The following is a 24331-nucleotide window of genomic DNA, read 5'->3' as shown; positions in this document are numbered from 1 at the left end:
TCTTTCTTGCTTGGAGCTGTCCGTGACCTGAGACGTGCCAAGCGACTGCTGTGTTTGTGCGTGCCTGCCTCTGACAGGAAGCTGAGCTGTGATGGTGCTGATAGCTGTAAGACCCATTAAGTCTGGAGACATATGATAGGATGGGACGCACAGCTGGGGCATCCCTTTGGTCTTGCTGTCCTCCTCTTGTCATGTGCAACACATCACTGTCTTTTTTCCATGCGTTACCTCTTTGTCTCAAAGGAAGAACAACGAACTGTAGGAGAAGGCTTTTTAAAAAAATGAATGCTATACCATACAAGCTAAAGGAGCCACCCACCTCTAGTGGATTGAGTTGATAATGATTATGATGATAATATAGAGATAATTGTAGACTGACTGGCTGAGCAGCATGCCTGGTGGTGGTCACAGTCTTGCGGAGTACATACAGATAGTCATGAGTAGAAGTATAGATTTGTCTTCCTGAGGAGCCTCTTAATCAGAACTGCAGCCATGCACGAGAAGCAGCGATAGTGTCGTTTTAGAGCCATGCTGCTTTTGAGGAATGCTTGGCTAATGATTCCAGAAAACGCCGACAGGAACACGCCATATGCACACACAGCAAGTGCAGGCCTGCTATAGACAGCATGACATAACCGAAAGCGGCCAAACTCTTTCTTAACTTGGGTGTGTGCGTCCGGAGACCTCTCAGAAAACACAGCATTTGTGAAGGAACTCTTTCAAGAAATACTCCACCCTAACACGATCTAATGTAATTATAATGCCACACATCATAAAAGTGGCTGACGGCATCAGACATTCACATTAAATGACACTCAGGAGTCTTAACAGCCTGACTGACAGATCAGATCAGAGCTCATACTTGAAATAACGGGGTTACCCACAAAGCTGCTGCTTTAATTAAAAGTTATTTTATTCTGATTTATGATAAAACATAAATTGAGCCTATATCTGTCCTTTCTCACATTTAAAATACCTCTCAGTGATTCTGCAAAGAGAAGTAAGTGTCTGAAATTTCATTTTACTGTTAACTATTGAGTGTCCATTACGTAGGGACTAATGAATGAGTGAACTGGGTGCCGCTGACTCCATCAAATTGAAAGAGCTGTGGTGAATGTGAGAAAAAGTCAAAGCGATTAGTTCCCGATGTTGCTCCAAAAAACCTCTGAAGCTGCTATCAAGACCAACGCTGTCAACTTCATTAACAACTCTTTTTTTTTATTGGCAGGATCAGTCCCAGTTAAAGGAAGGTGGTTTAACCATTTCTCCAAACTCTCTTTAGTAGAACCAATGCTCAGGACCGTCGTGTTCAGCCAACTGAATGCATTTTTTGATGGCATCACCCATTGTGTTGTGAACTGCGGCTTTGAAGCCACAAGTGTAGTATTTTGGCCAGCGCCATCTTGGTTTTTTGAAACCAGATGTAACCATATTTGGAGGAGCAGGAGGGGAGCTGGGCCTGATTGAGAGAGCTTGTCCACTGCACGTCCAACTTCATTGGCAACCATGCACCTATTGGACTATACTAGCTGTCAATCACACGGTATCACGTCTATTTGACAGTCGAGTATTTGTCCCTTTGATGCGTTGCCTTTGATCCATGACAATAGTTCATCACTTTTCCAGTCCTCACATTGTAAAAACTATCAATCCGGAGACACCAGTTTCTGCTGGGCTTATGACAGAAGCTGCTTTTAGTATTATTTTTGCCCAAATGACCAAAAAACCCAAATCCCTGCTATCTGTCTTCCTGACGAGAGCAGCTTTGGATTTATGTAACAAAAGGGTGCCAAGACACGGGCCTGTTGAAGATAATGACAGATGCTGTCTGCTGTGACAAGCTGTTTGTCTACTAGTGGTAAAATAATGCCGGCTTGGCTGTGCCTGTAAGAGCTGATTACTGTTTTACTTGCCCTGTCTTTTTATAGAAAGGACCTGAATGTGTGTCAGTGTTGGCAAGTAGGCAATCCCACGTGTGCACGCTTGTGACAGTGCATGTGCATGTGCATGATCCGTTATACTCAGTGTAAGCTTGGGCTCAGTCTGTACACTGGATAGTCCATCTCTCTTCAGAAGTCTAGTTATGAGAAGGTTTTACAGGGTTTTAATCGTCCTGGGTAGAAGCTTAATACACCCACCAGACAATCTGCCCTTGTGCCAAAATTGGCAAATTCTTGTTTGCTCAGATTTTCTCTTTCTTTCTTTAGTTTTTATTGCGAGGACTTATCTTGTAAAGGCCGATGCATGTTTCTTGAGTAATGGCTATTTAAACTTGTTAAAGTACCAATGGATAACAACATCCTCATTTCAATGGGAGACATGCTAAAACTAATCTGACTAAAGATGAGACGTCCGTTCCAGAAATCATTATTCTGTTTTGTAAAACAAAAACCACACCAAAAAAACACTGTTGAAGTGGATCATTCCCTCTGTTGACTGTTGACTAACCCTTAGACTGGAGCTTTAGTTTCTGACTCACAGCCACTTTAAGCTTCAGTGACTTATGTGATTTAACACACATTCCTCTCAGACGTTAGCAGAGTAAAAAAGTGTGTGTGGAGACTTAAGTTTGTTGATGTTGGGGTGCAACCACTGTCCACTGGGCTGGACAAAGGTGCTGCTCTTATAAACCTGCTGAACAACCAGCAATAACGGGTTGTCGTTGTGCTGAGCAGCTTTCATGTGTGAATATTTGTGCGTGTGTGCGTGTGCGCACATTTCTTTAAGATACTTTTTAGACTTTAAGATGTAGTTGGATAAAGGTTAATAATTACTCAGTCTGGTAAGTGACTTTTACAGAAGTGTGAATTGCACAATATCATTGCTGTCAGTGATAAAAGGCCAGATGAGGTCACATACTGCCAAACTGTATGTGTGGTGCCTCATTTGACTCAGTTTATTATTTGGAAAGTACATCCTTGCATTATTTGTCTAGCTTTTAAAAATTCTTCTCATCTTCTGTGATTCATCTGACCACGAGTTCTGTTTAAATAAAACCGTGCTGCACTGCTGGACTTTGCTCTTTGTGTAAATTTGTATACTGTTCTCTCAAACCCATGCCCCAACCCTCCCTGGCACGCAGTTATTGTGTTGATCCAGCATGTTTCATGAGTGACAGACGAGAGGAGAAAGTGCTATAATCATCATGACTGGGGTCGATATAGATGTATAGTTTTTATTAAAACCTTTAAAAATCAACTGTTCCTTGTCAGAAATGCATGTGTGGGTGCAGCTTTTCTTGATTCTGATAATAAGGAACCAGCTTGGTTGATACATTGGGGATGCAGAATATTAATGATATTAATTTTCAATTGTTTGCATGAAGCTGTCTCAAACGTTTTGCATGCTTCGTGATACTGCAGCCTCAGTGGTTCTGACATGCATTAATTCCTCCATTGCATTAGTGTTTATGGGTTTGTGGTGGTAATTAGTAACAGGGCTGTTGCAACAATGGCGGCAGGGACTTAATGAAGCCATGAGATTGACCACAGGAAAAGCAGTTTGGAATGCGACCCATTTGCTGAAGCCTTCGCCCTCTGACTCAGAATGAGTGGCAATGTCTCAATATGCTCCTTTTGACACTCACATGTGGAAACATACATATAAAAACAAGCAAATTGTTTGACATAACGGAAATAAACAAAAAAGGTTTCTATCACACGCTCACTAAACACGTGCTTCTGCTTATGCCGCACAACTGGCCTTTCATTATTGAACTGCATAGAATAAAACCGTAATTGTGCCATGGGGTTGGTGGTTGGGGTGCAATGATATGGTAGATTAATTACAAAGAAATAGACATTATTGCTCGTTGTCGCATGGAGACGCAAAAATGCATGCAACAAATTGCGACACTGGCTCTGTTCTTTTCTCCCGTCATTTTGGGCGAAGGCTACAAGCAAACCCACTCAAGCTCACACCCAACTTTTTTTGAATACTACTCCATTCCCATGTCATGTTGATTTCCTGCTCGGTCTGACCCTTAAATCAGGACACCATATTTGTTCCACTGCCTGTATGGCTGCCAGCAGGACAAAGCCTTTACACAGCCGGCAGAGAGGTGCTTCTGTAGAGAGCGAACAATAGTTTGAATGGAATCATCATGGCTCACCAGTCCATGTTAATGCATGTAGGGACAATGGTGAAATCGCTGTAGGATCTCTCATTAAAATACACTGTGCATGTTGGTGGAATTGTGCAGGAGTATGTTTTTACAGGAGCCTTTTTTACTGCCATTTTTAGTATTAATCAAGTGCGTTTGTCACATCATCAATCATCTGCATCCTTGATCGACCCCACAGCTATGGTGTACTGGTGTAGTAACTGTTATCTTCTGCCTTCTTGACACACAACCTCCTGACTCTGTATGTGTTTCCATGTTTTGTTCCAGGCACTCCTCTGCAGAGATCAGACGACAGTATGGGAACCATGGCGTTTATCACAGCCGCTCCAACTCCAACGCTTCGGCCTCAGTGTGCCTCACTGTGGTAAGTTTCCTTTTATTGAAGAGAAAGAAAGAAAAAAAAAAAAAACTAACAAAAAACCTGTCCTCAAGTGTCCTCAAGCACATGTTTGTTTGATCCACAGATATCCAAGAGAAAAGAGGTTATTGGTCATTTGCATCTGAGCTGCATGTGCCACTAGTTGCAGGCAGGGTTTCAAAAAATGACTTACTGATCCAACCCTATAACTTTCAGTTAACTACAGTATATTTTAAGATCAGCAGACTAAAAATTCATGCTGATGTTACCTCATTTGATACTAGAAATGTTGTGCTATCTGTGGCCAGAAGGTCAGCGGCTTCCTCCAATGCTGCACTCGCACATCTTTCGTGTGTGCTCACACCACCACCACCACCACCACTGGCCTATAAGCGCATCTTCTTCATATCCTCTTCTGTCATTAACACTGACAATGTCTGCCTCGGTGTCAAGTCCAGTCACAAAGATTAGCATGGGAATCATATAGAAAAGCTGCTTCGGTACAAGTTACAGCTTTTGCAAATACAGCTATCTGCATGTCTGCCAAAGAGCTGAGTATTTTTAGGAAGAATCTTCCTCTTACAATAGATGGGATGAGAACTTTAGTTGTGCAGGCTTAATATGCTTTTGTTCAAACCAGGCTGACACTGCCTATTCTTGGAGCTAACAGGGTTTGGAAAACCAAGTATCCTTTAGTTCTTGCAGAGGACTGAACGACATCATGACCGGTTGTTTTCCTGCCTCTTTAGTTGAAGCCTAGCGGGAAGCCAGAGTGATTCCTGCTCTCCCGAGCAGGCAGGCAGAACGATGCACAGTAATCCTTTGAAGGGATTTGTTCGCGCTACACTCTTAGTCTCTCTGTGGTACCCTCTGAAACTCCAACCCGATTCATGCATTTCCTCTCTCACTCTTCCTTCTTTTTTTCTATTTATGTCTTTTCCTCACTTCTCAGGTCTCGTTCACCCTACATTGCTAGAGTTTTGCTAAAGCTCTTAGGCGCTAAGTCTCCTGACATATCTGTGTGCATGAGTGACTGAGCTGAAGTCCTTTGATACTTTCCCAGTGATGACCCCTTGAGCTCAGCAGCTGACAGGGTTTCACTACTTGGACCCATCGGTTCGCAGCATGCAACATGCTTGCTTGGGAAATGGGTCAGTTCCTTGGCTAATGACGGGCACTGAATGGGGCCTGCTTACCTTGCAGCTTACATGGGCAAATCTTTAATATGGCCGGATTTGGGATGCGGGAGAGGGGTTTTAATACCATAATCTCCGGGATGATAGTTTCCCATTATTCAGCAGTCGTGTCTAGCACATGGATGTGGGAGGGATGTTTGTTGAGAGGAAAGAGAGATGTTTGTGTTGCAGTCGTGATGTGGTTCACTTTGTTGATTTTCACAATTCTCCATCTTACCCTGCCTATTTTTTATGCCTGCAATTATGAATGTTGACTGATCAGTGTTGTTTGTTGTAGGTTTAATTTACAAATTGAGAGATTGGGACAAAAAGCTGCATGTATTTCTATGAATGTGTGCAGCGCCTGTTTGTGTGCATACGAGCAGCGTGTCTGTGCGTTTATGTGTGTGTGTAGTATCACTTCCTGACTGTTGAAACACCGGTTGACGGCGGGACGCCTTGCTAATGTCACTTCCTTTAATGCCTCGTCGGTTTCATGCCCAACGTTGAATGCTCAAAACTGCTGTCAACACACCCAGTGGGTTCAAACTGTCAGGCTCAACTTCAACTTCAAATTCATTTTGACTGGATATAAACATCTCTTCCACTTTTGCTGTTCTCAGCTTCTAGGAACATGACGATCGATTTAAAGAGGATCTGTGCACCGCGTTGTGGCTCAGTTTCAACAAAAAGCATTCAGTGTCAGTAGGTGCACACTGTAGGTTCCCATATCCGGAGTGCGCCATTTTGTACGCTTCCTTTTTATGGTACAGTTTTTCCGTTTTCAGCAGGGTGAGTCTACAACTTTGGTAACAACTTTCGCTGTCATGTATTGAAATTACAGAGTGAGATTATTAGCATGCGTGATTGTTTTAAATATCCAGTTTAATCTGTGATGTTGGTGTATTTTGTATGAACAGTGTTTCTCCCCTGAGACCCTTGTTTTTTTTTTTTTACATAGAACAACATCCAATATACAACATTTCATGGCTTTAGAAATGTGTAATTTCTTATATACATATTATTTTTTTCTCCTCTTGATCGTGTAGATGCAATGATTTTTGTAAGGTGTAGACTTTCAGTGCTTACTGCTTTTAAAAACAATCTCATGAACTGTGGCAAAGGGACCATCTTTGTCATCAATAATGAGTGAGCCGATGGAGAGTCTGGCTGCTGATTTGGCAAGGAGAGCTAGTTTCTTGTGAGCTCCTCTCCTGACTCCACGGAGCAGCAGGCGCTGATCAGAGGCATGCATAGATTTGCATTCATTTGTATTTGTTAGCCTCCGTTCTAAACAAGAAAAAGAGGCCATGCGACAAATGATTGTTTGAACTCTGAGGCAGAGAGACAGACATATGCACATACGGAGAACGCCTGCCACTGTAGGGACACTATCGCGGTTGACGCCTCCTCCTCAGAACAGAGGAGCAGAAGGTTTCATCAAAAGGCCTGTCATTTAAAATAATAATGATTCAGTTGTTCCGTCTGTCTGGCTGCCTATTCTTCCCTGCTCACGTTGCATGCAAAGCATTGATACTAACCCATGCGGTACAATTTGCTCTTGAGCGTGCTCAAGAGAAAAAAAATATCGCTTAGGGTGGACCGATGTGCAAAAACATGTCTGAAGGCAAATGGAATTTGCTCTGCTCTCAGAAGTTGAGTACAGCAGTGACTCACGTTGTTGCTGCAGTTACCGCTACCTCTTCTGTGTGTACATACTATCTGTTGGTGCATGTGCCATTGGTGGATTTGGCTCTATATTTTTCTTCTCTCTTTCCTGTGCACACACACTTCTCTCTGACTCTTTCACACACACCACCCTACTGTCATGCAAATTCCCACATGCAGAAGTGTTCAGCAATAAAAGCTTGAATATTCTTTTTGAATGGTACAGATTTGTTCCCTTAACGCTTTGCGTTACACATGTTGAAACACTTTCAGGGGACAGTCTCCTTTATTTATTAATTGTTTAGGAATTCCCTCAGCTTGATATTGTGGTGAATGTTTATTTCCAACTTTTTGGCTACCTCAGCCACAGCCTGCAGACTGAGGTGAGACTGGAGCACTGCCTTGTTTGTTGCCCCTTTTCACAGAGACACCTGCTCCATGCAGGTCCCCCTTTTACAACCATAGCCAGCATTTGCATCAATAAAGAGATGAGATTGATCTCATCAGTAATGTTTTTTTTCTCCCTTTGGAGCTCTTTCAAATCTCAAAAACATCATATTTTTCTCGTCTTTGAGCGCAAGTGGAAATTTATTTCATTTTGTGTAAATTATTTTAACGTTTAATGTTCGGATGTGAATTTAAATTTGGAACCCATTTGTACTGTAAGTGAAAGTCATTACAGCCTCTTACTTTGATCTGTTGTGGCTCTGGAGTGTGGGTTTTTCTAAAAATACACAGAGGGAAAAAATACACACCTGGCTGCGCGTTACAGGCCAGTTTATTCCAGTTTCTATTTATGTCTGTGCTCAAATCTTTTGGTCCTCGACAGGTATGAGGTGTTAGAAAATAATCATGATTCATCAGGATTGGTCCAAACTCCCATAGCATGTTTTCTTTTTCCTCAGTCCTCCTCTGCATTATGTGGATATGATTGAGGACTTCACAAACTCATTAGTCAGACGATGGCTTATCATAAATGATCACTCCATTATATTTCTCACTGTATCGTAAACATTTACTTTAGCTATTTTTACCCTTATTCCTTGAGAGTCTCTGCTGATTCTCTACTTTTTTAATAATAAGGATCCTTGGTGCTAAGTGTTCTCAAACTTTCCTCATTCTTTTTGTTTTTCCTCCCCCAACATCAAATGTTTCCCTTCCTCCATCACTCCTTCATCCTTCAGCCCCATTCGTATGAAGCGGTGGAGCCCCTGGACCTGGAGGAGTTCTTGATGTCGCAGCTACGAATTGGAGACTCCGACCTGATGCAAGAACTTGGAGACTTTCCCGAGGATGACCTGAAAGTGGAGCAGGTGGAGAAGGAGTGTCGCACCGTTAGATACTCCGTTCCTGAAGATGGGTGGGTTGCAGACCAACCAACATTAGACAATGGAGTAAACTAGTGGACTGTGTTGAATAGTACAAAAATGGCACTGCACTGTACAAAGTTGTGCTTTTCAGCCTATCATCAGTGCAAATATCTGCACCAATCATGATTTCTGTGTTGGTTAAATGTCAAACTAGAATCTTTATGTATTGATCCACTGAATCTAGGTTCAGTGTTTTAATAGGATAAAGGTAAATAAATAAAAAATACAATTTACAGAGGAAAAAAAATAAACAAAAACTTGAGCTCCAATTAGACCACAAAGGGAAATACCTGTTATTTTTGTCTCTTTCATATTTAATTTTTATCACTGAGGTTTATGGATGTCAGAAAAGCCCATTGAGTTGCAGATTAAAAAAACACGACAATATCACACCACAGGACATAATGAGTTTATTTGAATGTCTGAAATCATTGTAAAACTATTCTATCAATGTTTTGTTACTTAGCTTACTCAGAACATTCCCACACCTTGACCATGAAGCACAGATTATGATAGGAGAGGAATGTAAAGTTTTCAATTGTCTGTGAATGTTCCCTTGCATGTTTGCATGTGTGTGCGTATCTTCTTTTTCTCCTCATCCTTGTCCCCTCTCCTTGTAGAGTGGAGTTGGACCCCCATGTCAGGGACTGCGTAAAAAGTTACATCCAGCCGTGGCTTGTGGTCTCTCGAAGGTAAATATACCCCCCTAAACAACAAAACATTCAAAAACCTGGATGTAAGTATATATATATATATGTGTATATATATATATATGTGTATATATATATATATATATATTTAAATATAGTATATTGATATATAGAATCAACGTACTTCAGAAATTTATTAGAACGAAAAAAAAATGTTGTTCTCTTAATTACAGTGTTTATCTGCCTCCCAATAACGCAAAGTCAGAGACAGAAATGTCATACTATGTGTTTTGAGCTGTTGCACTGTGCGTCGGTGCCAACTGTCTGAGACGTTGCATGTGTCTGTGACACAGGAAACAAAAGGCCTGAGAGAGGCTGATAAACATTAGACCAGGGTCGTCTGTCTGATGCATTGTAGTGCTTGGTTTATCTCTCTTTCTCCCACCTACACTCACAAACGCTACTCACACACACACACACACTGACTATGTTGCGTAAGACTTCAGTTTGTGTTGTTATCTAGATTGATTAGAAGTGCAGAGGTGTATCAGCTGTAACCGTGTGTGTGTGTGTGTGTGTGTGTGTGTGTGTGTGTGTGTGTGTGTGTGTGTGTGTGTGTGTGTGTGTGTGTGTGTGTGTGTGTGTGTGTGTGTGTGTGTGTGTGTGTGTGTGTGTGTGTGTGTGTGTGTGTGTGTGTGTGTGTGTGTGTGTGTGTAAAGGTGCCAGGGGGATGGCTGGGGCGCGTACTCGGAGCGAGCTGGCCTACACAAACTCCTTCGGAAACAGACCTTTGAGTTCGATGTCCAGCCAGAAGACCAACTGAAACCAGTAAGGAACACAAAGAAATACAACCGTGCATTTTAACGCACACACACAGTCACCCTCTGCATTTTCAATTTCAAACTAAACCAAAGATGGGATTAATGAAACAATGAATCTTCAACGTAAGAAACCCTTACTATCATCCTTTTTCAAATGTCTTGAAGCCTTTACCAACAGTCTCTCTTTCTCAATAAAGGAGAAGTATTTGCCTTTTACAAAACCAGTCATGTGCAGTGTGGGCTGCATGCTGTTAACTTCTTTCTTACCCTGCACAATCCTTCATACCTGTATAGTTGCTCATGTGTTACTCTACTATTGTGTATCATTACTGTATAACCAGATCAAACTAAATTTTGGTTAGAACCCATGTTTAGGTTCCATTTTATTACGAGAACAATCAGAGACATTTTGTATCAATTATACTATCAACAACAACAACTAAAAAAAAACTCTTTTGAAGGTAGAGCCAGCAGACAATTATGCCGCAGTCGCAGCCAAGTGTACACAGTCATTCATATCTGTCTGCGACTTAAATATTGGGAATTCCTGACAGCAACAATATTTTCATCTTCGACAAACGGTTGGCTGAGTGGCTGCAAATGCACCACAGCCTGCGGTTACTTCATAAAAAAAAATTAATTAACATTGATAGAGTCCATTTAGCTAATTTATAGGAGCAATATACTGTTTGTTTGTATAACAGTTTCCCAGTGATCAACAGCCGGTTTCCAGAAGCTTGTCATCACGGTGATGTTGGCATGCAAGAAACGATACTGCAGAAAAGTACCAGGCAAACACATGAACTGTTGTGCTACATAAATAAACTACACTAAGTAACCCTCTCTATAACCTTGAATTATCCCACATTATGTTCATGTATAGGTTGAATAAAAAGGGCACAATGTGTGAATTTTAAATTAGAGGTGCTAGTAGGTGGATTTTTGGGAGCCAAGCTAGTCGGCTCCATCTGTTTCCAGTTTTTCTGCTAAGCTAAGCTAATCGCTTTATTGTTCTGGCTCCCTAATTATTGTACAGACATGAGAATTGATATTGCTCTACTCATCTAGCTCTTGGCAAGAAGGCGGATTATCTTTTTTTCCCCTAAAATGTCAAACTATTCTTTTAAGTGTGCTTCTCAAGAAGAATGCCTTTTGTAAGGGGAAGCGGGTTGGCAACATTGTCATCCATACTGATCAATGCCGACACTACTGAATGTGAAATGTGAGGGAGGGGTGTGAGAGCGGAATGGGGGATGCTTTAATAATGAACACAAGAGTGTTTTGTTATTCTCTTTCCACTGTACTTGTACTTAACTTGATAGTCAAATCAATGTCAAGGTTAGATATATAGTATTCAACTTTTTTTTTCTTCTATTGTACGATGCACACTTTTTTTCTAAATCAATAGCTCAGCTCTCGCTTTCATTAGGAATTCCTGCCTCAGTCCTGCACTGACACCATTTCAAGCCAAGTTCCCATCCTCTCTCACTGCCCCTCTCTCTAGTTCCTTTGTTTTACACTGGCCAAAATCCCGAGCTACCAGCGTCAGGCCGTCCCAGCCAATCCAAGTCTCAGTCAGTGCCACTCCCAGCCTCTGGCTAGTTACCCAACCATCTCTCAACACCAGCCAGCCCCACAAGCCCCCACCTCCTGCCACATCCTTGCCAATTCTGGTTAATCACTCAAACCAAAAAGGCCCTTATTACCGCCGTGGGCTTCCCATAAGCTACGTGCCAGAAAGCGAGTGACCGAGCGAGGATGAACAGCAGCATTGTTCCTCGGCGTTTAATAGGTTGCTTCTATGGTCTACAGTCTGCTTTAGAAATAGCTCATGGTGTGATGGTCTCGTGGAGCCTCAACAGGGAGAGGCTTCACCATGGTGGAAGCTCGGTCAGTCCTTGCCTCAGGTTTGAGAGCTAGATTGATGGATGACGAGAGTGAAAGAGACAAGGAGAGAGGAGAGGCAAGAGGGACTGTTCAAAACAGGATGTAGCATGGGAGCAGAGAGGTTAGGCCTTGCCCTGTAGCTAAGTCTGAGTAATTCCGTATGGCTGCAATTCCAGACTGAGACCCTCCTAATGATGGACAGAGGATGCTACACTCTGTTAGTTTTAATAAAGAGTAATGTTAAAACTTAATACCTAAACATGGTTTACAATGGGTTATGTTTCTGTTATTTTTTTTGTAAATACACCTGTAAATTATCTTTCTTGATTTATTTAGAGGTCATAAGATTAGAGGTCAGAAATACCCATCACAGCATTCTAAAGCTATATATAATTTATATAATGTATTTTTTAGCTCTAATGTTAAACAGAAACTTCTGTATCTGACTTTGAGCCACGGGCTCAGGAACATTTTAAAATATGGTGAAAGAAGAGTATCTGTTGCCTTCCCTTCTCCTCCTCAGGAGTCCCAGAGATGTTGGATTGGAATTTGAAGTCAGAGTTAAGCTGTATTCACATAAGATTGTAGCAGTTGGTGGTATCAGTATGTAGACATTTGCTGAATTTAAGGAATCCTGTATATCCCATGAAGGTTACAGGTCAACAAAAGACATCTTTTGTGAATTTCTGATGCTTGATTTTCCTCAGAGGAATGTGTCCTCACAGGGCCTCTGAAAGACATCTAAGAGCATTTGCATATCACATAGTTTTAGGTCTGCAAGCTAATGCTGCTGCCTGGTGCTTATTTTTGCCCAGCAGGCCATTGGCTTCGCAGGAAGTGCATTGGATGTCAAAAATATGTAGCATCTAGCACGCTAGTTTTCCAGGCGATTACGGCTCTGGGTCGGTGAGTCAGCAGGACCCTCTTTGCTGCTATATGTTTTGTCTGGCAAGCCATCAGCCTGCTGGGAGATCTCAGATTACAGAATTTGATCAGTGAAGGCACAATATGTCGATATCACATGTGACGAGTAACCCCTACCAACCCTGCTTCATGTCAAAATTCAGTGGCCTCATTTCATCAATTCTCATAATAAAGAAAAAAGGAAGTCAAATAGAAAAAATGCATATAACATGTGCCAAAGGTAAGAACCTGCCAAACTTTATTATACTAAGGCTGGTATCACTTCACTCTCCGTAGCATACAGTGAACATAAACATGAGCATTTACCTTTCTCTCCACACTGAGCAAGCTTTGATCAGAAAAAACAATCATTGTCTTGGCCGAGGTCTGCACTCTAAGCGTGCTCTTTTTTTCCAATACATTATAGTTGAGGCAGATTTTAAAACCATCCAGGAGCAATGGGGGGTAGAATTGTGAATCTCACGGGAAGACCAGTTAATTCACTTTGAGTTGTATTATTTAAAAGGATGAAGAGCAGGCCTCAACCAAATATCCACTAATATATTGTTCTTTACCCTGTGCCTATTTCCATTTATTTTCCCTCTTAATGACTCCCCCTTGGCTATTCTGCCTGAAAACTCCATTATTTTGCTCAACCTTTGTTTTTCTCCTATTGCTCAATCTCTCCGACCCGCATATTTCATCACTCTCCCTCTTCTTGCCGTCCTCTTCTACCCCCAACCCCGCCACCACCTTTACCCCCGTCTCTTTCTGCCTCTGCCCCAGGTCAAGTCTCCGACTCTTGCTGGGCTGAGTGATGACTCTGGCCGCACGCTGACCTCCTCCGACTTCAACCTGCGGTGTTTAACTCCGGACCAGCGAGTGGAGAGGCTGCTGGCCTACGGCAGCCACGAGGAGCTGGACCGCTTCAACCAGGAGTCACGGCAGGGAAACCGACACCCCGAGCTGTTTGCACTGTACCCACCAGCTGATGAGGTGAGACACGGAGAGCTGACTATATCTGGATTTTGAGTTGTTTGGACAAAATAAGCAATCTGAAGGCCGTCGGTTCTGGGAAATCACAATGCACTTTATTCAATGTTCTGACATTTAATAGACCAAAGGACCAATAAAAAAAAACAATCTGCAGATTGATTTATAATGATAATTATGAATAGTTGCACCCCTCTTCTCTCTTTTCTCCATTTAAATTATGACTTTATAATACAGAAAAAGTTGCACACGTCAAAATTTGTATTTGAAGCCTTTGCAAAACATACATTTTGTGGCAACTACAAACGTGAATGTAACCAGGAAGGCCAAGAGATATATAAAGCATGACCATGTTACACCTGTCTGGCCTGTGAACAATCAATGTATATTTTTTCCATATTGTAGTTTTAATTTCAGTCCAATTTATAAAAACCTGTCTTTTGTTTGTTTAGGACCTCAAATCTTCTTCAAATGTAACAACTCCTCTTCTTTTTGCATAGTTTGAAAAACCTTTTATGTAACTTGGTTCCAGGAAGATGCAGTGGAGATCCGGCCCATTCCTGACTGCCCCAAGGAACACACTGGAGACCGCATCCTGGTTCGATGCCAGGCCATCAAGTATGTCATACATATTCGTTATATTGTAGGAGGGAGAATAGGTCTGTAGTTGAAACAGCGGTCCTCTGTGTCTCTCAGAAACCATCAGTTGGTTGTGTTAAATGGAGATTTAACCCACAATAAATTGTTGTACGTCACATCTGATCATAAATTAAAAGTCTGAGTAGTTGTTTCAAAATGTCATACAGTGGATGTGACGGAACAGAGCAGTGTGGGAGGGTGGAGGAGTGATGTGCAGTGATTGTTGTTGTCAAGAAAATCACTGTTCCTCCCTCTCTCTGAGGGATTTAGTCTCTCTCCCCTTCCTCTCTCTAGCATTCCCTCTCTCTCTCTCACTCTCATGTACGCACACACACACACACACACACACGCACACACACACACACACACACACACACACACACACACACACACGCACACACTAAATAGTTTCTTTGCTTTTCTCTGCTGATCTCTCTCGTCCTTCTTGCAACCCATAAATGTTTGAGTTGCTGCTTGCAGTGGTTTGGCAGCTTCACCCAAAATCATTTAACCCTCAGTTCAAACATGTCATCACTTACTATAGTCCATTTTGTTGCTACCCACCATAACAATAATCTACAGGAATAGAATAGAATAGGCAAAAAAATTGAATCTGAGTATAGTATTTGAAAGAGCCAAAGTGTTAATGTTGAGTATATTGTGAATTTGTCTCTTTCGCCATTGTAGAATTACTAATTTCCTCTTTCTTCTTGGCTTCTTAGGTTTGAGATCGACATTGAGCCCGTTTTTGCCACTATGGCCTTGTATGACCTGAAAGAGAAGAAAAAGGTACAAACTCTTTCACTCTAATACCAAATTCATAGTAAGTCTTCCATTTTGCAGTCCTGCATTGCACTGGTTCCTATATAAACATGTGTTGTGACTTGATGTCTTGGAAATATGTGCGATATGTATCAAGCCGTCTAGACCATGACAGGCCTTCTGTAAAGACCAGTTGGATGAAGCCCATTATGTGTGTTTGTTGTGGAGACTGTCAGTGTCTCTCAGGTCTGCTTGTGATCAGTTATTGTACGTTTTAATGTTTATGTGACTCTTCACCACGGCAACAGAGGAGACTCCTGATAAATACTCATTCAAATGATATCAGCCCCCACTGTCATTATCAAATTAGACATGATAGGTCTGATTTAATGGGGGACAGTTGCCATTTTCATAAGGGAGGTTCAAAGGCAATGCTCGTCATTTTTGAGGCCGTAATTCATAGTGTTGTAAACCCAAATTGTTCCTGATGGTTAGGCCATCTGTGCCTTGCATGGTAGCATGGGTTTGAGAGGCGAGTGGCTAAGAGTTACACAAATGCCAGGTCCATTTATCAAAAAGGGGACGGTCATTTTGGAGGGGAGATAAGGAAGTATCTCAAAAATAACACTAACTGAAAGCCACCTAAAAAGAACTTTTGTGAAATTGACAGCAACTAAATGTCTGTGAAGTGACAGTTTAGAGTTAAGAAAAACCTTAAGTTAAAAATATTTGATACCAAAATTGCCTGTTCAGCACGTCTCAGTTATTGTAAGTTTTCTCCACCCTTGTTTGATGGCTGTTGCGTCTCCTGTTGATGCAGTGGGGGTCTCACAGTTTCACAGTTTTGGCAGTCTGTGTGGTAGTGAGGGATCAGTGTAATCTACAAGGTTTTATGTCTCATCATCCTCACATATTGATGCCCCTGGGGGTATGTTCGTGTTTTGGTTCTACAACTTCTAATACTGCGCCACATTTACCCGGTCAACCATTCTGAGCCATGGCTGTTTGCATGTTTTCTGTGGATTTACACAGCTGGATAGTTTTTGGGTGAAGGGGCTGGCAGGATTTAGTTTGTACTTAAGTGCTCATGGATCTCTCAGATGAGATGGGGTTTAAGCCACCGGTCTTGCCCTCTTCTCAGCGTTGACCAGCTGCTTTTCTATCTTGTCTGCAGAGCTGATGGCTCTAACACAGTGAGTCTGCCAGGTAGCATAGGGCAATTTAATGGCACCCTCATGTTTTAAATTGACTGTATATAGTATTAGCTGGTCTTGGGACATCATGTGTGGACTGTAAATCAAGGATGTTTTTAGTTTTGTTTCCATCTGACATCAGTTCACCAGTGCTTACGTGTCACAATGTCAGTGTATTTTGCTAAAGGTGAGTAATTATATTATGTGCTGAACGGAAGCGGGACCTTGTGGAGGCTAATACAACTTCCTGCTTGTTACAAGAGGAGAGACAGTGTCAGACAGTTGAAGAGCTATGACTCGTGTGTTTGTGCGAGTGAAGGAGAAACTGTCACATTTGGTTTGTCTGCGAGATTTAATTGTGGTGGAACTGTGAAGCGTGTTCTGATGACTCTCTTATCTCTGAACTCTTCACTCTTTTACTTATTTTTTGTTTTCTCTCTCCAACTCCTTTTTTTCAGTTCCAAGAGTGTTATCTCATATATTTTCTTACATATTTCTGCTTCCTCTGTGCAGATTTTTGGGTTTCCTTCATCACATACTGTCTCTTGTCTCATGTTGCAGTGTCTGTGTTTGGCTTTTGTTCACATCTGTTTTGGTGTTTCACATCTGTGTAATCTGCAGCAGATGTTGAAATAATTCCATATAATACTACAGTTATTAATCATGTCTCGCTGGTCCCTCAGCCAAGGTGCAGACACAGGATTTGACCCAACAAGTGGCCTACTTGTGATATCATATTCATGGATATAATCATACAAAGGTTTTAGGGGAGACACGCACATACGAAAACACTGTACGTCCTGTTGGGAAGACACGATGTGTGATCAGAACAAATAAACTACAGCATTTTTCACATATGTAGTGTTGTTTCAAAACATCTCTCACTCACTCACTGAAAGTTTTTGCAGATTCATGGAGGTTCAATGGATAATCTTTTTTATCCGAAAGTCTTTAATGTTTGCCTAAAGATTAATCATTGGATCTTTATTCAAATGTGGCAGTTAAAGGGGGTTTCAACAGACGCCAGATCTTGGGAACCAGCTGCTAAAGTAAGCAACACTTGTCGGTGGCTGCAAGTGTTCCTCACTAGAAAATGTCGATCCCTTACACAATCTGACGACAATGTTACGTTAAAAAGAGGTTATTCACTTCCTCATATCTGTAGAAGCTTGACTCTAAACAGTGAGTGCTATTATAAGTAATGTTCACTCAGTGATGAATGTTTATTCTGTTTAATGAGCGTATGAAGCATGATCTGTGTCAGCTGGCTTTGGTTACCGAGGAGTGTTTTCTGTCATTCCAAGAAGTCGTTTGTCTGCAAGAGGTGGACTACCCCGCTGCGGCCATTTGAAAACTTTCCCTCTTGCGGGATACCACCTTCAAGTGAAATGTGTTATTTCTGTTATGAAATCTATGCAGGAGTTTGACTGTGAAGCTTGTTTGGCACTAAAGCCAAAAGTAAAATTTCAAACAAACCAAATGTGATCAACCTACTTTTTGGGAATGATGATAATGTGATCACAGATACAATGTCTTAAAGATTCCAGTTAACATATTGAACTGGTTTGGATAACTAGAAGTCTGCTTTGATGTGGTCGGTGCGACGAAGGTCATATGGGATACGCAGAATGAAAGAGAGCGGTTAATGGTTTTTACAGTGAATGGTATCACATGACACACACCAGACCAGGTCAGACCAGGACATATGGCTTTGTTCCTAGCCTGAGGTCATTAGGGAGCTGAGTGGAGAAACAGTAGAGTGGACTGAACAGATGATATTGCAGGATCAGTATTTGGTTTACATTAAACTTGATTCCCTTGAGTTTTTCATGTACCGATAGTCACATTTTTCATTTTATCATGCTCAACAATATCTGTGAACAAAAGTAACCAGGTTTTGTAGTGCATGTGTTTTTTGGTAAATATTGTTTTCTCTGTCTTCCTCCAGATATCGGAAAACTTCTACTGTGATCTGAACTCAGAGCAGTTTAGGAGTTTCTTGAAACCTCACATGCCACATGTGGATCACTCCACCCTGGCCAAATCTGCCATCTTCTCCGTCACCTACCCTACTCCAGACATCTACCTAGTCATCAAGGTAACAATGCATCCGGAGCAGCTATGAAAAAAATGCCAAGAACAGTATGTAGCAGAGGTAACAGGAAGTAACAGGATTCAGCTATTTTTCTCCTGCCTATAGATACCTACTCTCAAACCCGTTTTAGATACCCTGTCATTCAGTGCAGTGCTCTCTGTGCATCTCTTACTTCTTATACTGTACCTTTGCCAGCAGACTATAGATTTGTGTCATTATGCTGAGCTGTTCTGATGACTCGTGTACTTCCCGTCTGTGTTTTAGATTGAAAAGGTTCTCCAGCAGGGAGAGATCAGTGACTGTGCTGACCCTTACATGACATTCAGGGAATGTGACTCTGCAAAGGTAATGTGGCAGAGCAATTACTGTTTGTGTCACTAAACACACAAAAAGAAGATACTGTACAGTTTGTCTTTTATTGCTCACAGTCCGAAGTGGAAGGTCTTTCCTGGAATTTAACTTCTTATTATATATATATATATTTTTTTTTTTTCAGAACAAGGACAAGCTTGAGAAGCTACGAGGCCATGCGGAGACTTTCTGCCACAGGCTAGGTCGCTATCGGATGCCTTTTGCATGGGCAACCGTCAATGTCATGGAAGTCATCTCCACTGTCGCATTAGACCGCGACGTCACAGACTCTGATAGCCTGAGAGGTGTGCTGTCTTTGTGTGTGTTTGACCTTATGAGAGCCTTTGCTTGGCAGGAACACCTTGTGATGACTTTGCATTTTTGTGCATTTCCTCAGATTGTGTGTAGCTGTGTGTGTGTGTGTGTGTATCTCTTGACCTTATAACCTTTCCTTTTTTTCACCCCCCCCAGTTAAATCCAGCAGCATTGACCGGAAAGGACAGCTTCCCAGGAGGAACTCAGAACGTTACAGCACCATCGATGATCAATTTTGTAACGTTTCTGCCTTCAAACCTGCAACCATCACTATCAGCACCATCTTCAAACAGGTCAGACCTGCACACAAAAACAAAAAGACAGACAAATCTGTGAAGAATGTGTTATTTCCTTGAGGTGGAAGATATAACATAAGTGATGATGGCTATAGGTTGGCCTTGTCTAATCCTTTGATTAAACATGCTATGTTATGCATTCCATAGGGCTCTCATAATGTTTCTTGCTTAAAGTTATGACTTTGGAAAAAATATAGTGTCAAACACTGACTCCACTGCTGAAATGTATCTATTATTAATCTTTGAGGGCAAGGCAACTTAGATAGGTTTTTTTCACTCTAACATCTTATTCTGGGCCTTTATTTGTCTTCTTGTCACCCTCGTTTTTGCAATAAATAAATAAATAAATGACTCATTAGATAACTGTGTGTCTGTCTCAGGAGGGGGATCGTTTGAGTGATGAGGATTTGCTCAAGTTCCTGGCTGATATCAAGAAAAGCTCCACTCCACAGAGAAGAATCAAAACCATATCAGGTCATCTCTCACCACATTCAAACACTCACTCTGAGATTTTAGAAGATAGATACAGCTCTCATGTCTGTCCATTAGACATGACATTGTTTTTTGTATAGATTTAATAAAAACATGTCATGTGTTAATTAGTGAGCTTTAAAAGTGCTGGTACCCTGTAGGTTAGGTTGCCATTTAGGTGTTTCCCCCGTTTCCATGCTAAATTAAGCTGGCTTGGATTTATCACTGTGTGTCTGTCTGTGTATTGATTTTGCAAATAATTCCAATACACACTGATCAGCGTCAGTATCCAAAACAGTCGTTGCTGATCGTTGTATATGCAGGTCACTGATTGTTTTAGTCTGGCTTATCTTGTGTCTTCTAGGTTCCATAAAACTCGACATGTCACCAGTCCACGACACGCCACTTGCGTGTTTGTCCACTGAGCTCATTCCGCTCATACCAGTGGCAGAGAAAAACATTCGTCCTGTCAAAGAGGTGCTGGAATTCCCATCCAGTGAGGTTTATGTACCTCACAATATTTACAGGTTGGTTGGAGCCCATAATAATATGTACAACTCCATACTTTTTTTTATTATCCAAATCTATGTGAGACAGTTAATCTTTTTTATGTGTTGTTATGTCATGAGCCTATGAAACTGATTTTTTTGGGGAGAGAACAAACTACTTGTGTAAAACTTGCACCTCCACAGGATGAAATACAAACAAGCATTTGAAATACAAACGATTCATAGCTGGAGGAGTAAACAGGTTCGTTGCTCTTACAGAAAGTATATTTCTCGGAAAGGCCAGAGGCAACAAGAATAGTCATGCAGTACTCGTCACTAAGCTGACATTGCATTGAGGCGTTGCTCCTTTCAGTTTAGTCCCTATTTTTAGGCATTTCCTTCCATGTAACCTGTAAAATTGCCTCAAAGTTTAGCAGTAATGATCCAGCCTGTGTAACCAGGAGCTTAACTCGACTCAAAACTTCAATTCTAAAATGGTTTTGCTCATAACAATAACAGTCGTAACTTCATGTGTGAACAAGTCCTCTGGATGGTAATTACACACTGTGATTCTCTGAGCATTTGTTCAGTGGAGGTTCTGGTAATCTCCTGTATTCAAGGGTTCAAGACAGATTACAGTGTTGTATAAAAACCACAAAAGGCCACAGCAAATCACTGGTTGTTTTGATTTTTCCTCTGACATTACTGTCACCTTACAATGACATGACTAAGATGTTTTCTGAAGAGACGGTGCCACCTAGTGATGCATATAAGAACTGCTTCATATTACATACAGATGTATGATGTATATTTTAATTAAACATGAAGTCTCCCTGGCACTCAATTTTCTTGCTGTGTCTCTGTAGGAACCTTCTCTTTGTCTACCCCCAGAGGCTCAACTTTGTCAACAGACTGACATCAGCCAGAAACATCACCATCAAAATCCAGTTTATGAGCGGAGAGGACCCGAGCTGCTCTCTGCCTGTGAGTGCTGCTGTTTATAATCAGCCTGTCAGCATTATTATAGTGGTGAAATTAATTCCCCGTTATTATTGCACAGCATGTGCTCAGGAAACTGTGCTCTTTGCGTAAATTAATAATTGTGACATCAACATCATTCATTGAAGTTACATGGCTGTTAGTCAATGAACCGTATTAGTCTGATTAACAGAGCATGATTTGAAAGCAAGATATCTCCGGAATTGGGAACCGCAATCACACTATGATTGGTATCTATTCTGCTTACCGCAGATGTATTTTGAACAAAGTTTTTGTCGTTGGACAGATGAAAATCTCAATTAATTATGTCTGTAATTTTTGTCTATTCTTAGGTCATTTTTGGGAAATCGAGTGGCCCTGAGTTTTTGCAGGAAGTCTACACCCCTATTACCTACCATAACAAGCAAGTGCACATGATTGAGTTACACTATACTGTTTGTGACAACTTCCTTTTGTCATTTAAACAGTCTTGAGTAACTGCCTTATTTTTTTCGCTTTCTCTCTCTCTGACCTTCTCCACTGTCTTTTCATTTCTCCCTCTCCGTCCTTGTCCTCACCCGTCACTCTTTTCCTCTGTGTTGCTGGTCTTTGCTTCTTCCCTTTTCCCCTACGACTCAGGTCCCCCGACTTTTATGAGGAAGTAAAGCTGGTTCTCCCAGCATGTCTGACGGAGAGACATCACTTGCTGTTCACCTTCTATCACATCAGCTGCCAACAGAAACAGAACCAGAGCGGCAGTTGTGAGACACTTATTGGATACTCTGTGAGTTTCTATTTCTAAATGTGGACTTATGTTAAAATATGTTAATTTGATGATGTACTATATTTCCGTTGGCAACGATTACATCCTTATTTATTATAGGAATGGACCAAAAAACATTCATAACTCCTGTGTATTGGGTTTGAATGCAGCTTCTTTAATATAATCAGTGTGTCACTGTGTTTGTTTCAACATGAAACAAACACAACATTATTGCATGAGTCAAGTTCATTTTATTTTTCTAACAACATCATAGAATATTGTCTGATGTTAAAATGCTCATAGCTCACTTTGCTGTTTGTCTCTGATCCAGTGGCTGCCCATGTTGAATAATGACCGGCTGCAGACTGGTCAGTTCTGTCTGCCCATTGTCTTGGAGCGACTACCTGTCAACTATTCACTGCACACACCTGAGGTATTACATTGTGAAGAACTCCATTTGTTTAATATCATACTGTGTAAAAGAGCAAATTTGTCCATAATATATCAAGTAGTTTTAAAAAGGCATTTTACATTTTAAAGCCTGAACAAACGTAGAAGACTTGCAGTTGTTTATTCCTGTTTTCTTGTTGTATAGAAACTTCCTCCTCAGGTCCCCCCAGTCAAGTGGATGGAGAGTCACAAAGGCCTTTTCAACCTGGAGATCCAGGCCGTGTCATCTGTGCACACACAGGTGAGTTATGGTTGAACACACAAATGCAAAGTTAGCAACAGGATGTCTCTTTTGCTCGCCCTCTCTGTCTGTGATGCACTCCAGTAGACTAAACATTAATTCACACATTCACATCCAGTAGTACAAGTGACCACTTTGCTGTAGTTAGACATTCACCCTGAGGGATTACACGGCCCCTTGTCTTTTCATATTTGGTTCTCAGCCCGTTTCTCTCATCATCGCTTTGTTTTTGTTTTTTCCTGCGATATGAAAAAAATCAACCCTTTTCTGTACCAGGACAACCACCTGGAGCGTTTCTTCTCCCTCTGCCATGCCCTGGAGGGTGGAGCTACATTCCCTCTGCGGGTCAGGGAGGAGAAAATTCCAGAGAACAAGCTGGAGCATGAGCTGAAGCTCAGCATCATCTCCCTGTCCTCCTCCAGTTTAGAGCCACTGGTCCTCTTCCTCCACCTGGTGCTGGATAAACTCTTCACCCTCATCATGCAGCCCATGGTCATTGCTGGCCAGACCGGTGAGGTGTTATACTGACTCAGATAAAAGGACGCCACTGTGAAATGGCAACTCTTTTTTGGAAATTTCTATTGCAAATAACACCCCTGGATCCAGACCCAGCTTAAATTCCAGCCTGTGAATTTTCTGCTTTCCTATGTTTTGTATCATTGTATATTGAATATATATATGGGTTCAGAACTGTCAAGATTTTACAATTAACTGATTAGAAAAATATGGGTTGATCAGTAATCGATAATTAAAAAATGTCAGAAATGTGTGAAGAATGTCTTGAATTAGCAAATCCTCCTGATGCAAAAGCAGATAATGAATGTTAGGTGTTTCCGCATAATTAATAACTTATTATCAATCGATGATTACAACTGTTACAGCTAATTTTTTTGTTGACCAATAACTCAATAATTCAAATAATTGTTTTAGCACCAATAAATTAATTGACTACTATAAAAAGTCTAAATGTGATGCAGTGTTTAAGACCAAGGAAAGATAATTTTATTTGTAATGATGATACTGTGGAGGATATTCTGTCTCATGCTGAGATATTAATTATAACAGTTTTGTGTTCATGTTTATGTCTGTGTTCTACAGCCAATCTTGCCCAGATAGCCTTCGAATCAGTGGTGTCTATTGTCAACAGTCTTCATAACAGCCAGGAGCTGATCAGGGACCAGCAGGGTAGGAACAGCCTCTTGGCGACCTACCTGTACTGGGTGTTTCGTCTGCCTGATCCCCCTCAGGACATGCAGAATTCAGGTAGTGACATATTGATTTTTAGTAGTGACAAATTTATCATTTGTCATGTTCCCTGTGATTATATTTGTTATGATTACT

General features: G+C 41.3%; 1 protein-coding gene across 4 annotated transcripts in view; it reads left to right on the top strand.

Annotated features, from left to right (window-relative positions):
* dock8 (dedicator of cytokinesis 8) overlaps window positions 1–24331 on the top strand; it is a 49046-nt gene that overhangs the window by 2807 nt on the left and 21908 nt on the right. For 2 of the 4 annotated variants that reach the window (XM_047329099.1, XM_047329098.1), the window contains exons 1-21: window positions 1852–1886; window positions 4391–4487; window positions 8509–8684; window positions 9315–9386; window positions 10064–10172; window positions 13742–13951; window positions 14481–14566; window positions 15310–15376; window positions 18491–18640; window positions 18902–18982; window positions 19134–19293; window positions 19460–19596; window positions 19980–20073; window positions 20435–20597; window positions 21425–21542; window positions 21890–21960; window positions 22176–22320; window positions 22631–22732; window positions 22895–22990; window positions 23267–23501; window positions 24089–24253. In XM_047329099.1, the coding sequence (XP_047185055.1) occupies window positions 1867–1886; window positions 4391–4487; window positions 8509–8684; window positions 9315–9386; window positions 10064–10172; window positions 13742–13951; window positions 14481–14566; window positions 15310–15376; window positions 18491–18640; window positions 18902–18982; window positions 19134–19293; window positions 19460–19596; window positions 19980–20073; window positions 20435–20597; window positions 21425–21542; window positions 21890–21960; window positions 22176–22320; window positions 22631–22732; window positions 22895–22990; window positions 23267–23501; window positions 24089–24253 (2554 nt within the window). In that variant the 5' untranslated portion in view covers window positions 1852–1866. Of the gene's footprint in view, window positions 1–1851; window positions 1887–4390; window positions 4488–6159; window positions 6449–8508; window positions 8685–9314; window positions 9387–10063; window positions 10173–13741; window positions 13952–14480; window positions 14567–15309; window positions 15377–18490; window positions 18641–18901; window positions 18983–19133; window positions 19294–19459; window positions 19597–19979; window positions 20074–20434; window positions 20598–21424; window positions 21543–21889; window positions 21961–22175; window positions 22321–22630; window positions 22733–22894; window positions 22991–23266; window positions 23502–24088; window positions 24254–24331 lie in introns of those variants that run through there. The other 2 variants (XM_035639977.2, XM_035639979.2) reach the window with 2 other exon arrangements.

This window comes from Scophthalmus maximus, chromosome 19 (assembly GCF_022379125.1).
Source record: "Scophthalmus maximus strain ysfricsl-2021 chromosome 19, ASM2237912v1, whole genome shotgun sequence".
Classification (NCBI taxonomy): Eukaryota; Metazoa; Chordata; class Actinopteri; order Pleuronectiformes; family Scophthalmidae; genus Scophthalmus; species Scophthalmus maximus.
Note: the sequence above shows the minus strand (reverse complement) of the source record. Positions and strands in the feature narration are given on the sequence as shown.